At 38.6% G+C, this 13,486-nt stretch overlaps 1 protein-coding gene across 1 annotated transcript in view; it reads right to left on the reverse strand.

The window, feature by feature from the left end:
• Positions 1-654: 654 nt before the first annotated feature.
• The window catches only part of RAP2A (RAP2A, member of RAS oncogene family), a gene marked incomplete at its 5' end in the record, with an annotated part of 30,253 nt that continues 17,421 nt past the window's right edge, over positions 655-13,486 (reverse strand). Inside the window, one exon of the mRNA XM_082005420.1 lies at positions 655-1,135. Within this exon, the coding sequence (XP_081861546.1) occupies positions 898-1,135 (238 nt within the window). The 3' untranslated portion in view covers positions 655-897. The remainder of the gene's footprint in view (positions 1,136-13,486) is intronic.

The following is a 13,486-nucleotide window of genomic DNA, read 5'->3' on the forward strand; positions in this document are numbered from 1 at the left end:
GCTTAATTTTCCTTACAAGATGGTACTAGTTAATCTATTAAAGTGTTCCTTGTTAGTAAGGCTCAGCAATTTTTTTTCATCACAGTTGCTTCCTCCTGGTTCAGTAAAGTGATAAAGATGCTTCCTGCTTTGTAAACAGAGGGTTTGTTTGGCTTTTTGCAGACCAAAACCTGAAGCGATCCTCCATTTTTGAGGAGCAAAACAAAAGACTTAAAACATTCCAATGCCACACTGTTTCTTCACCCGTCACTTGTTTTCAGATCTTGCTTCTCATTTTACACACTGATGCAATGATTTCCATTTCAAGATGTGGGATAAAGTGTAGAAATAATAGCATCAATTTTGAAAAAAAATCCAAACTATATAGGTCTCTGGTAGCCTCTTGCTCTAACACTGTCAGAAGTTCTGGTGAAATCAACATATTTGACTGAACAAACTTGGCCACAAGTGATAGCACACATCCTGAAGCACGGTAATTAGACACTGAAAAACTTGGCTCTCCTTTTGCACTGATACTAGTTGTGAATGGTCTTCAGAGATATTCTCTCCACTGCTTTTGTTTCCCATTTCCAAAAGTTTTCCAACTTCTTTGGAAATAGTTGCTGTTGTTGCTGTGCGACATGACAACACACGTACGCTCTACTGGAACGACCCTGTAGATCAACTGGCTATGCCATAAAATCGCAGGTGCTCAAAGGGAAAAACGGGTGAGATGTGGTCATTTAACCCAATTATATTCAGAGTCAGTGATTGACTTTCAATGCTCAGCTCTGAGTTAATGTTGCTACTTCACTACAGATGTATTTCAAGTGACCCACAAACCAGGAAGTGAAGTAGACAGTTTTACCACCTTACAAAATTTCTGCAAATTAAGTCCAGGTTAGATCATTTTTAATGCTATTGTATATTACATGCAGAACAGCATGGATCATCTTTGTCTGGCTGCGCTGCATAGTTCATTTGTCTAACAATTTCCGCAAAGAGCTCATCCACCATTGTTTTACTTTTAGCAGAGGTCTCCATAAAGGGGCAGCCCCATTCTTCAGCTAAGGCTCTGCCTTCACTCGATGATACTTCTCTCTCACTTTCCAGGTCCACTTTATTACCAACCAGAATTACTGGCACCTTCTCATACCTACAGTTCAAAAAAACAAACAACAAAACAAAACAGCAATAATTATATTTAAAAAAAAACAAAACCCCAAACCATTCAAAATGTAAATATCTATTTGCAAACAGTACAGACCCAACAAGAAAGAGACATTTGCATGATCTAAAAAGTTTATATTGAAAAAATGCTTTGCATATTTCATGTTCTAGAGATTTGTTGCACATCACTGTCTCTCCAGAGCTTTCTTAAGAGTCCTAGGGAATGCTTCTTCCACTGAATTTTCTTTCCCACTAGGAAACCCGCTGGGACCACTTCCACACTACAAAAACTAGGGCTATAATAATATTTTCTACGTTGGCAATCTCAGTTAGGGTGTAGGAACAGGATGGAGATCCAACCCTCCCTTCAACATTACGTCTTCCTTCTCCCTGAACATGCATCATGTTGTATTTCCTGCTTGTGATAAGGAGGATGCATCACTCTCCCTTTCAAAGGTACATTCACCTTTGGTTAATATATACAGACCTCTCAGATTAGCAATAAAAGGGAAAAAGCAAAGTACCAGTAAATTAATTTGAAATTTCAGGAAATGCAGCCCACTTCAAGTACTGTATATACATAAAAGTACTGTTATATAAAACCATATATTAGCTAATACAGAATATATAAAACTCTCCCTTGCAGCATTCACATTATTATGCCAGTTAAACAGGCTGAAAAGGAGAGGAGAAAGAAAAAACAAAAAGCAGTGTTCCAGGCAATTCTATCACAGTTCTGCTTCATAATCAACTTGGACAGCACAATAGATCATATAAGCTATGAAGGAATTTATTACTTTGCACCTCCTTGTGAGAGGATCCTTGCCAAAAGTTTTCTAAAATTAAAATGACTGCCTTTCCCCCTCCCCCCCATCCTCACATGCATAAAACCCTTCTTCAGACATGGAACTAAAAAAGTGTTCAGTCAGGTTTTAAATTTACATATTTGCCATAACAGAGAAGAAAACACTGGGCCTATTTCCAAAATGCTCTTACATGGGTTTTCTCACGAAAGCAACAAGGACTGAGAGAAAAAACGATTATGGCTTTTAGCACTTAAACCAAGCGAAGATCTAAGAGAAACAAGATGGCTACCTCTTAATTTAAACTTGATTTTCTACTTTGTATTAGCTTAGTAGCACTGCTTTGAGTCAAATCACTTGAGTAAGACCGAGCTGTGAATCAACAAGAGTCACAGCTGGCACCTGCAGCAGTTGAAGATGTCACTGTCCTTAAGCCACCCATTACTCCTTCTTTGTCCCTCCTGCCCGCCCTCCCTGCCTCTCAGGCAGGGCAGCAGAGCAGAGCTGGTGCACGTGCCTCAGCTGGTTGAAGGAAACATCCAGAAGCTTGGTCTAACCTACCAGCCATGATGAAACTCAGCTGTCAAGACTCTGCACCGGAACAGGGAACCTATGCATTCCTGTCAGCTCTACTGCAGGGATGGTGGGTTCCCACAGAGTCAGAACGGATAAAAGGGCAGTAACTTCTCAAACCACCTCAGCAACTCTTACACCACGATAGCAATAGCAAAAATTGGCCCTACTATTTCATAAGATGAAGCTGAAATTCTAAACTTCGTTATATCTCTTAGCTAACTACCAGAATGTAATTTAAATCCAGACTCTAGGGCTGTGGTCAATAATTGTAGAGAATTCCTCTCACTTTTTTACCATTTATCCTATCCTTGTTTACCATCTGAAGAGACACAATCCATTTCTTACTCTGTGGATGTACAGTATTTAGCACAGTGATACCTTTGGAACTCTTGCAAGAGCTAAGCTGCCATTAATTAGGTACCAAAATACACACAGGCATCTTGAAATCTGTCCTCCCGCGTTTAAACACATGATAGCATAGTCTTTAATTACATAAGATAGATGGCATTCAACAGATAAGACAGCAATTCAATATTCCTTTTTATCTTTATTGTTCAGAGGCATGTGTCCTATTGTATTTGCTGTACAGCGTTAAAAACCCTTGAATGAAAGTGGAATCAGGTACCCCTTCACTGCATTTCTTGATATCTGAGGGCCCCAAACCTCCCCTGCCCCCAGCTCCTCCAGGTATTCTGTATGTTCTCAATTTTACCAGTGGGAAAAATTGAGAAATTCAAAGCAGCCACTTGAGAGGCATTCAATGAAGTAGATGAGCCAGAATTAAAACACAAGTTCACCTCTCCTTGTTCTGCAAGATCACTCCAATTTGTTGAGAAACATATGAAGAAACTTCCCCACACACACTTGTTGCACATTTATAGCCAGTTCCACTGAAATATTTAAGTGCTTAAAAAGGTTCAGGAACCCTGGAAAAGATGGGCAATGAAGTATCTCAGAATCTGTTTACCATGAGTACTCAGCACCTGGGAAATAGAGCGGTGGAAATACTGAAGTTTCATACTGGAGAACAAAAAGAGGAACTGATGAGTTGACAGGACAGATATGAAAAGTCTAATTTAATTTATTTGCCCGGGACCATCTAGGAACTATCATGCGGAACAGATAGAAGCACTTTTCTGTATTGCTTTTTCCTGGTTTTGCCTCTTGCGTTTGCCCTATTCAATACCTACTTTCACCACTTAAAATGAGATGGGAATCCTCCAGTCAATAGCCTTACTCAGCCTTATAATCCATATTCATCCAATAACCACTTTACAGCATTCAATTGTGTAAGAAAATGTTTCTGCAAAACTCTTATTATGTCATCTTATCAAATACCTCCTCAAAGGGCATACATAAGATTGCTCTTGCAAAATACCTCCCTGTATTATCTAATTTTTGAGTATTCAACTTTACAGAGAAAATACTTTTTATATATTCTGTGTGACTTTATATATTTTATATATATTATACATATAAAAATATATATACTTATGCCTGCCTATAATATATATAAAAACTGTCTATAATATATACACACATTAAAAAAAAAAAATTCACACAATTTGTCTTTCTGCATAGAAAAATCAGTATCCATTATGTAGAATAATGGAGGTTGAAGAATGGCAAATAATGGGAAAACAGCCCATGGATACTGAGCAGAAGACTGGCTCCAGTATGGGCTTATGGGCTTCAGTTCAGCATCAGCCCTGCCAGACCCAAGCTGAGTATGGGAGAGCCAGAGCAGACATCTATGCATTGTATTCTCCAAATACCAAGATGATGATGGATTGACTGTGTGTTGGACAGTGCCATACATGAACTAATAGGTCTTCACAGAAACTATGTGGCTCCGTGTCAGCCCCTGCTTGTCTTCAGAGTTCCTAAGGGTCTCCACAAAGTACTTCACAGCTTTTAGGTTCTGGTAACACACTGTGGAAACCCTAGCTCTTGACTAAATCAAGCTCTGCAAGCTCTGAAGTTCAAGCTGGCTCTCTACCCTTTACCTCCCAACACTGTCAAAGTTTCCTGCCTCATTTAGTATCTCAGGCAAATTTATCTCTGACAAGTATGGGGGAGATCCCTGGTTCAACGCTCTCCTTATCACAGCTGCTGATCTTGCTAGAAGCAACTTCTGCCTGCCCTTGGAGGCTCCGCTCGCTATTTCCGGAGCTTCACACTGGTCAGATGTTGGCACACCCACCACTGAGCTGGTGTGCGGCAGCATAGGCCTGCAATGGGAAAGTGTGATTTCTCAGAGGTGGTGGAATTACATGATTCTAATGAAATCTGAAGAGAAGAACAACATCTCTTCTGCACAGGGTGTTGAATTTCAGTGACCCAAGAGGAAAATAGCTTCTTTACAAAGGAAAAAAAAGAGCCACCTTGCAACACCCAAGCAGGAATGCAGAACCCTTCCATACAACCACAAAAAATCAAACCCAGGAATTCACAAATCCTTCCAAAATCTTCAAGTATGATCTAACCTACTCACAAATACTTTTAGCAAAGCAAAAGAGGCTAAAACCCCACCACCTATACCACAGCCCTAAAAAGCCATGCTGCTGCGGCCGCCGCAGGAATGCATGAGAGTGCAGCTCAGCCCACTATGGGAGCTGGGCAGGGGTCTTGCCTTTCAATACAGCCCATCTCCCCCTGCCTGTCCCCTTAGCGCTGGAGAAGTGTCACAGTTCTGCTCCTCGTTCCTGGAGCAGGAAAATCCAATTTTCTCAGGGCTGCTGAAAAGCTTTCAGCAGCGCTAATCATTCCTAATGAAAAGCATGAGGGCCACCTGAAAATGAGAACTGCTGCCAGTTTCCTCTGTACCAGTGCAGCGCAGTATGCATTCTAGGGCAAACATCACAGCAGAGTCTGTAAGAAGTATACTCAAATGCAGCACGGGAAGGCTTGGCTTGTCAAGACCTCTTCAGGAACAAATTTTTGCAAGACCAGTTACACATGTTTGCAGAACATGTTTAAAGAACACTGTACTTAACCCTGTTTAAATGATCTCACTATCTTAGGCTCCAATACAACAGGTACTGAGCAGTAGCAACTCCTGGAGAGATAAACACAACTGCAGTCATTTATTGCACCACTATCTTTCATGGGGCTGAGTCAAGTATCATCATATCTAGGCTACACTACTGCCAAGATACAGTTGTTGCTCCATAAAAGACAACCAGCATGATTTCCCAGTCCCAGATAACTATTCAATGCTAAAACCATCCTGTTATCCATTTTTAATGAGCTTCTGGGACCAAACGCCCACAGTAAATCCCTCAGTTTTCCTGAGGATGGACACCATAGCCACATGGAATCAATACACGGATTTTAAATGTTTTATGTGGCCCAGCTATGCACCACTGACCACACAGCCTTACATGCCACACAGCAATAAAGTTTCTACATTTTATCTTACCTCACACGGCACATACATCAACCACATTTCTGTTTAGATTAATACATATACTTTGAATAACAGCTTAAAACACTTAGCCTCAAGATGAATGGTATGTAAATGATCTTCAGAGAGTTTTTTACCTCCCATTTTTTCTACCTCAAATCTCAGAGAGAGAAAAACATGGGCAGTACCTGAAGTCACATCTGAATCTTTTACAAGGTACTTTTCAGATTTCTTGTTAAAGCTGTCATTGGTGAAAGATAAAAATAAAGATAACATGTGGTGAAAATATAACAAAATTTAAGAATATATAAGAATATAACAAAAATTAAGAATAAAAAAAGGTAAGAATTAAAAAACTTACATACACCAAGGCTAATAAACTGATCTGATTCCTTTAAACCATGCTAGAGATTGCCCAGTACCCCTAAAGGGGGTGGGGGGGGAAGAAGCAAGCTAGACCAGTATGGGAGAAGACATTAAAAAGTTCAAATGGGTTCCTGCTTCCTAATTTTACATTCTGGAGGTGTTGCACCTTTTCTAGGATTTTTGCCTGAGCTTCATATCAGAGCCAAATATGTTCAACCAAAATGCAGAAACTTTCTGTATAATAAAAACAAATTAAGAGGAAAAAAACATCTGGATTCTTATAAAAAATAGTCTTTAACTAGCTCAAATCCTGTTGAAATTTATGGAAAGATATACAATTTCTAGCTTTACATGTTAAATACTTGGACCACTGAAATATAAAGGAATTTATCCATGATAACTATTCCTAAACCTTAAAAGAGTTTCCAGTATTAAACTACCTTTATTTCTTCTACATGCAGGGTGTCTTTTTTTATTTTTTTTCAATGTATTTCTGGCATTTTTGATAGTATTTCAAAAAAGTAATTTAAGGGATAAAGATATTGGGGACAATGATGATACAAATAAGATCAGAAGGTCAGTAAAAGTAATTATTTCTCATTTTAGACCTACAAAAATATTTGTGGTAAGAATCCTGCCAAAATACACAGTAAAACAATTCTGGGCAATATGAAATAGAGTCTCAAAAATAACAGTTAATTCTATTAGATTGTTTACAAATTCATACATAAATATTACTAAATATTATTTTGTAATATAACTTACAAACTTTGATTGCCTGCAGTAAAATGTGTCATAACTTGAACTAGAAGTTTCCTCATCTTGCGAAAGAACATAATCCAAATGTAACTATCAGGACCTTTTCTCATCCCTTTCACACAATTCCTTGGGTGTTTAATGCAGAATCATCAATAGTTAAAACCCAAATCATCTTCCGAGGATAAGACAAGACAAACAGTGTTCCCTAGTCTGATTCTGAGCCTCTCAAACACCAGGAGGAGAGGAAGCAAGACCCCAGAATTGTCAAGGGGAAAACAAGCAATCTTGACCCTTTGTTGAAAGCTTCCAATTCTTGAACCAAAGCAGCAGGGAAAATACATATGTACTTCTGAAGCAATTACTACCTTGTCTTAAGAAATGTAGGCAGAGAGGACATTTCACTTTTTCGAAACCCTGATTCCTTGTATTTTTCTAGCTTTAAAATTTTTAACATTATGAGTTAAATCAACAGCAGAGGCTTAGTCTGCAGAGCTATATCTTTTTCCATGGAGTCCTTAAATATACACCAAGGAAGATGTGCCTATACCTGTATATGTGTATAGAATGTGTCAGGAGATAAATATGTAAATCTAAAAACAAGTAGGTTTCTGCAAAGTTTGAGCACTTTGCTCTCTAATGAAAATTATTACAGCTTCTCAGGTAAATCCATACAGAACAGCTGTAAAATCCCCACCATTCTGATGCAAACAAGTCATTCCAGTTTACCAATTAATTGCATTTAATACTCATTTTGTAAGCTATATTGTGTAAGGATTTAATTACTTATGCAACAACTCCCAACTAAAAAAAGAGTCTTAAAATTATTTTTATAAATGAGTAGATGTTAAAGAGTTTATTGGAAGTCCCACTGCAATTAGGTGGCTGAGTCATGAATTATTTTGCTGTAAAGAACAGCGTATGGCCTAATTGCAGGACTGGGAATCTAACATTTTATTTTAGGCTTTGACATGAACTCCTTATATAGCCTTTGGGAAACAAACTCTTCAGATGGATAGACTGAGGTATACAAAGTCAGGATAATTGTACTTACTCATCAGACAGCAAATTAAATAATAACTGTAAAACAACCTGAATAATAATATTAGAATAATAAATAACCACCACATCATATCACTTTTGAGGAGGCTTCAGAAACTATCTTTGTTCTCGTACATTAAACTTTCTGGAAATAATCACCTCAACTTAAATAAAGTACTTCAAATACATTTCAGTTCTGCGGTTGTTATAGTCCACTTACATTTTCCAGTTTGGTTTCAAGGTCTAGGAGAAGTCTCAACCAATGCTGGTTTTGCTGAAATTGTTTGGCAGGCTCAGCCTTGGTACTATGCTTGTAAGTAATTAGAGGAAATAGTTCTCTTCCAAGCAAAAGCCCAAGAAACAACAACAACAAAACCCAATGCAACGAAGCACTATATATATTTGCTTCCCAAATGTTACCATAAGCACTTGAACATATCGTTTCTAGGCAGCTTACAGCTAAGAACTTCCAAGGAACAAGAACGGTAGACAGTACTATCCAATACATATACTCAAAGGCTACCTAGTTGTTGTGGTTTAACCCCAGCCAGCAACTAAGCACCACACAGTTGCTCACTCGCTCCCTGCACCATGGGATGCAGGAGAGAATTGGAAGGGTAAACGTGGGAAAACACATGGGTTGAGACAAAGACAGTTTGATAGGTAAAGCAAAAGCCGCGCACACAAGGAAAGCAAGACAAGGAATTCATTCATTACTTCCCATGGGCAGGCAGGTGTTCAGCAATCTCCAGGGAAGCAGGGATCCATCATGCATAACTGTTACTTGGCAAGACAGATGCCGTAACTCCGAATGTCCTCCCCTTCTTCTCTTCTCCCAGCTTATATGCTGAGCATGACATCATATGGTATGGAATATCCCTCTGGTCAGTTGGGGTCAGCTGTCCCGGCTGTGTCCCCTCCCAACTGCTTGTGCACCCCCAGCCTGCTCACTGGTGGGCTGGTGTAGGGAGTAAAAAAAAGGCCTTGATTGTGTATAAGCACTGCTCAGCAATAACTAAAACATCCTTGTGTAATCAACAGTGTTTTAAGCACAAATCCAAAACACAGCCCATACGAGCTATTATGAAGACAATTAACTCTATCCCAGCCGAAACCAGCACACTAGTAAACCTACACTCCTTTGCTGCAACAGAGGCAACAGGATGATGCATATCATTTCTGCATGAAGGACACTAAAGAGCTTTCCATGGTATTTGCAATCACTTCAGAGAGAAATTCTCATCTATAGAGGATTTGCCGCATCTAAGAGCTCATGGGGCAACTCGAATAATGATAAACTCCTTCCATGTGTTCAGCCTGGTTCTACAAGTCAGTGCAGATAAAGCCTATCTTCAGTTCCAGCACCTGTTTCAATCGTAGAACACCGAGTATACCTGAAAAGTCAACAGCCTGCCAACATGCCCTATGGGAGAAGAGTTCATTATTCACTAAAAGGAAGTCCTAAAGAAAAATCCCTGATCATCAAGATCTTTAGTAGATCTTTTCTCAGCACGTTTGCAGAACTCCACAGATGTTTAAGCTACGTCCAATGACGTTATCAGTTCCCTTCGCAGTAAGGCTTTGGCATAGGAATTGAGAGTCAAACAGCACTTTGAGCACTAGGGATAACAACAAAAAGCCTATGACAGAAGTAACAGCAGTTCTCGTCCACTGCCACTTCAGAGGCTTGAAAGCCTTTACAAACAAGAGGTGAGCTTTCACCTTAAACAGGACACCTACCCCTGGCATCTATCACTACAACTCATGTCTAATGCTGAAGTCTGTTATCAAGACTGAAAAGACTCTTAAGTGATACATAATATCTACCTGCTTAGCAGCAGGTTTGCTGTGAGTGTATCCAAACAATATTTTAATCTTTGAGTTCCCTCTCTATGCCAATCAAAATTCTCGTCTTACACAATCATCAGCATCAACATCATCTTGTTGAAATCCCAAAGTCCTGGCCACATTTAGCAATTTAGAAACACTGGAATTTTCAAATAAGAATTTTCTATTCCTTGGTACAGTTTAAGAAGCAATAACCACATATTTCAATTCTATATAAAATGCAAGGCAAGCATTTTACCTGACTTTTTCCGTGTGACCCATTCTCGTTTCTAAAAGCAACAGGAAAATCAGAATGTCCTACAAATCTGAGATTCTCACAGGTGCATTGATTTCATTTAGTTGCTCTCTCTATACTCGGTTTGCATTGAAAGAAGTCTAGTTGTCCAGAAAACTATGAACAGATTATGAGGCACCATATGGTTGCTTAAGTACAAAATTCTTCCTCAAAATTTCCAGACACTAAAGCTGAGCATCTAATTTCTTGAAAATGGCTGCTACTAGCTGTAGGGATGGCTCAACATATTGAAAATTAGGCCTCATATTTAAGCATTTAAACTTTGGGTCCATAATTGAAAATTATTCTTAATGATCGTATTAGTTGTCGGACCTTAAATATTTTTTTAAGCCATATGCCATGATAATATATTAATGTTTATTCCAGTATAATGACCATGACTGGATATGTCAAGGTTTTCAGTACCTATTAAATGTACAACATATGGAAGAAACTAAAATTAAAGAGACTACCATTTATCTTTTAGTTGTATTTTAAAATCTTAAAAGAAGACAGTTCTTTAAAATGACCTTTTTTTCAGACATAATAATTTATAATTAAACTCCTCTGATACCTTGCAGAAACACATTAAACATCAAGTGAGAGGAGTGCTATTTCAGTTCCATACCCTGCTACAGTCTTCCTGCATGATTTCTCGCAAGCCCCTTGAACTGAGTACCTCTGTTCTCCATCTGAAGAAAACACCTGTCATTGGATTTAACCTCTGAATGCCTACGGCATGTAAACACTTCTGAGGTCTTCCAACCTTAGCAGTGGAGGCAACCTGAACATCTTGGAAGGATGCATTAGCAGTTTTGCTCACTCTTCAACAGAAAAACATTCCACATTTCAGCTATTCTCAGCAGTAGGCTATGTAACACCACCAATCTCTGGGTTCTCTTTACAAGTATTGAGAATAGATACATTAGGGCAGATGCTGTGCCAGCAGGAAGAATAAAACTATTGGATTAGGCATGCCTCAGACCAGGAGCAAGAACACCAGCATGGGGGACAAAGCCAAGGTTGTTACCAAACTTCAACTCCACCAACTTGAGCAGAAACTGCAAGGGCTCACAGTATCTTAAAGCATATGCTGACATTGAGGGATTTCTCCTTCTCCTTTCTTCTCCATGCAAAACTTGTACAAGGTCAAAAACCCTGCCTATTCTGATGATGTGGGATTGAACAGGTCCCCTTGCAAAGGCAATGAGAAATGCAGATACCTATTAAAAGCAATATAAGCCTCTTGCAGATCATACAGCAAATCTATGGATTCTAATTGGTTCATGTTTTTAATTTATTATATTGCTGTGTTGAAAGAACAGTGACCCTAACATGCATTACCATTTGATTTATCAATACATGCTTTGTCACAAGAAGTTTTTCTCAGAAGCATTATCTCTTGTCATGCAAACCTTTAGATGAAGTACCATAATATTTTAAAATATACTGTAAACCTACTGCACAAGGAAGCATTGAAAAAGGTGGGGAAAGAGAAGGAAAGTGACCAAACAGACCTGTACCAATTCAGATGTATCAAAGTTTATGCCTGTAGCTGGATTAAAGAAAAATCTTTGAGCCAAATATATTGTTAATATTGCATTTGGAAAAGCTAAAGCAGTATCCAGCCCTTCTATAAAGCACAGTCTGGCAAGCAATTTATGAGGACAACAGTGGGTCTAGTTTCTTATAGATTCAGTCAATGCTGATATCTAAAGCGCTAGTTTTCCCTTCTGCCTACAACTCTTCTCCTCACCATTCTCCAGTCCATAATTAGTGTTGAGCACATGCCACAGTTTTTTCCACAAGTAGAGCACTGACAGGGTCTCTTTCACACCAGCAATTCAGACAGAACTTAATCATTATTTAGATTTCTAATTCGTTCCAGACTTTGAACCAAAGAACCACTGGGGCGGGAAGGGACCTCGGGGAGGTCTCTAGTCCAACTCCCTGCTCAAGAGGAAGGTCAGCCAGGAGATCTCAACCAGTTCACTCAGGGCCATGTACTGTTCACTCTTGAAAAACTCCATGGACAGATCTTCCACGACTTCTTTGGTAACTTTTCCCAGCATTTAGTTTAGTTTAACTTTGCCACAGAATTCAAAACTTACTGGCAGGTAATGGAGGAAGTTGAGACAAGCAGACAACTGAGTTGCATAAGGCTTGTTTCCATAGAAAATGGGCTAGAAACAAATGCCAAAGCTATGCAAATATTTATAGCTATTCGCTTATGTAGAGGAACTGATAGTCATTCTTACAAGACTCAAGACAGACATATATCCTAGCATTATGAAAGTGAAAATCAGATTTTACAGAATTAACTAAAGCTCAAGCATAAGTTAGTGACAACTTCAATCTCTTTATCCTTGTTTATTTAAGCTATAGAAAGCAAAACTTTTTAGTGGACACACAAAGTAAAAACATTGGCTAGCAAAAATAGTCAAATGCACATGCATTTTAAAAGAACCAGAAGACTATAGTCCTGTAGGGTATTATTTCACTTTTCAAAGTGAACACACTCTTATATTTCTTTAACCAATTTATAATCACTGATAAAAATCCCACTGCAAAACTTACTTAAACTATTCTAATAGGATTTTCTCTAGCTCATTAAAATTATACTTTTACAGTCTTCACGAATAGGCCTAACAATTAATTCAAAACCTTCTTAGCAGCATCACCTGCTTCCAAAGGATTAGAATTCAGGAAAGATCGTGCCATGCCATCCAGTCAGAACCACACAAAAAGCAACAGCTTCTCCACCACGTTGAGCTAAGAGCCTTCTTACTCCAAGAAGTCAAAGCTGCTGACTCTCAGCACTACACAAATTTAGCCTCTGTAAACATATGCAGCCTGGATCACAAAATTTACCTCTGACAATTTGATTGCCATTATCTGGTCTGTAGAATTGAGCATTATGTATGGATATGAACTGCATTTCCATAGTGGCTCTTATTTATTTACTTTTTAAAGAGTTTGATCTTCTGCAATGAGCCTAGATTCAGGTCACTTAAAAATTAAGAAAAATAATAATGGGATTAAGAGGCAAACAACCTGGCATAAATTTCTGCTTTCTCATCAATCCCCATGTAGAAGCCAAGGCAGATAGATACCAGAGTTTATATGATATTGCATAGTCTGAAAAGAATTGTGTGTCTAGCACAAAGTAGAGACTTCTTTGTTGCCCTAGTAACCAAAGAAGAATACATCTTAATGTCCTTCAAGCTAATAAAAATATCTGCAATGCTTATAAGAAAACTTTATAAG

Source organism: Phaethon aethereus, assembly GCF_964289735.1.
Source record: "Phaethon aethereus genome assembly, chromosome: 1".
Taxonomy (NCBI): Eukaryota; Metazoa; Chordata; class Aves; order Phaethontiformes; family Phaethontidae; genus Phaethon; species Phaethon aethereus.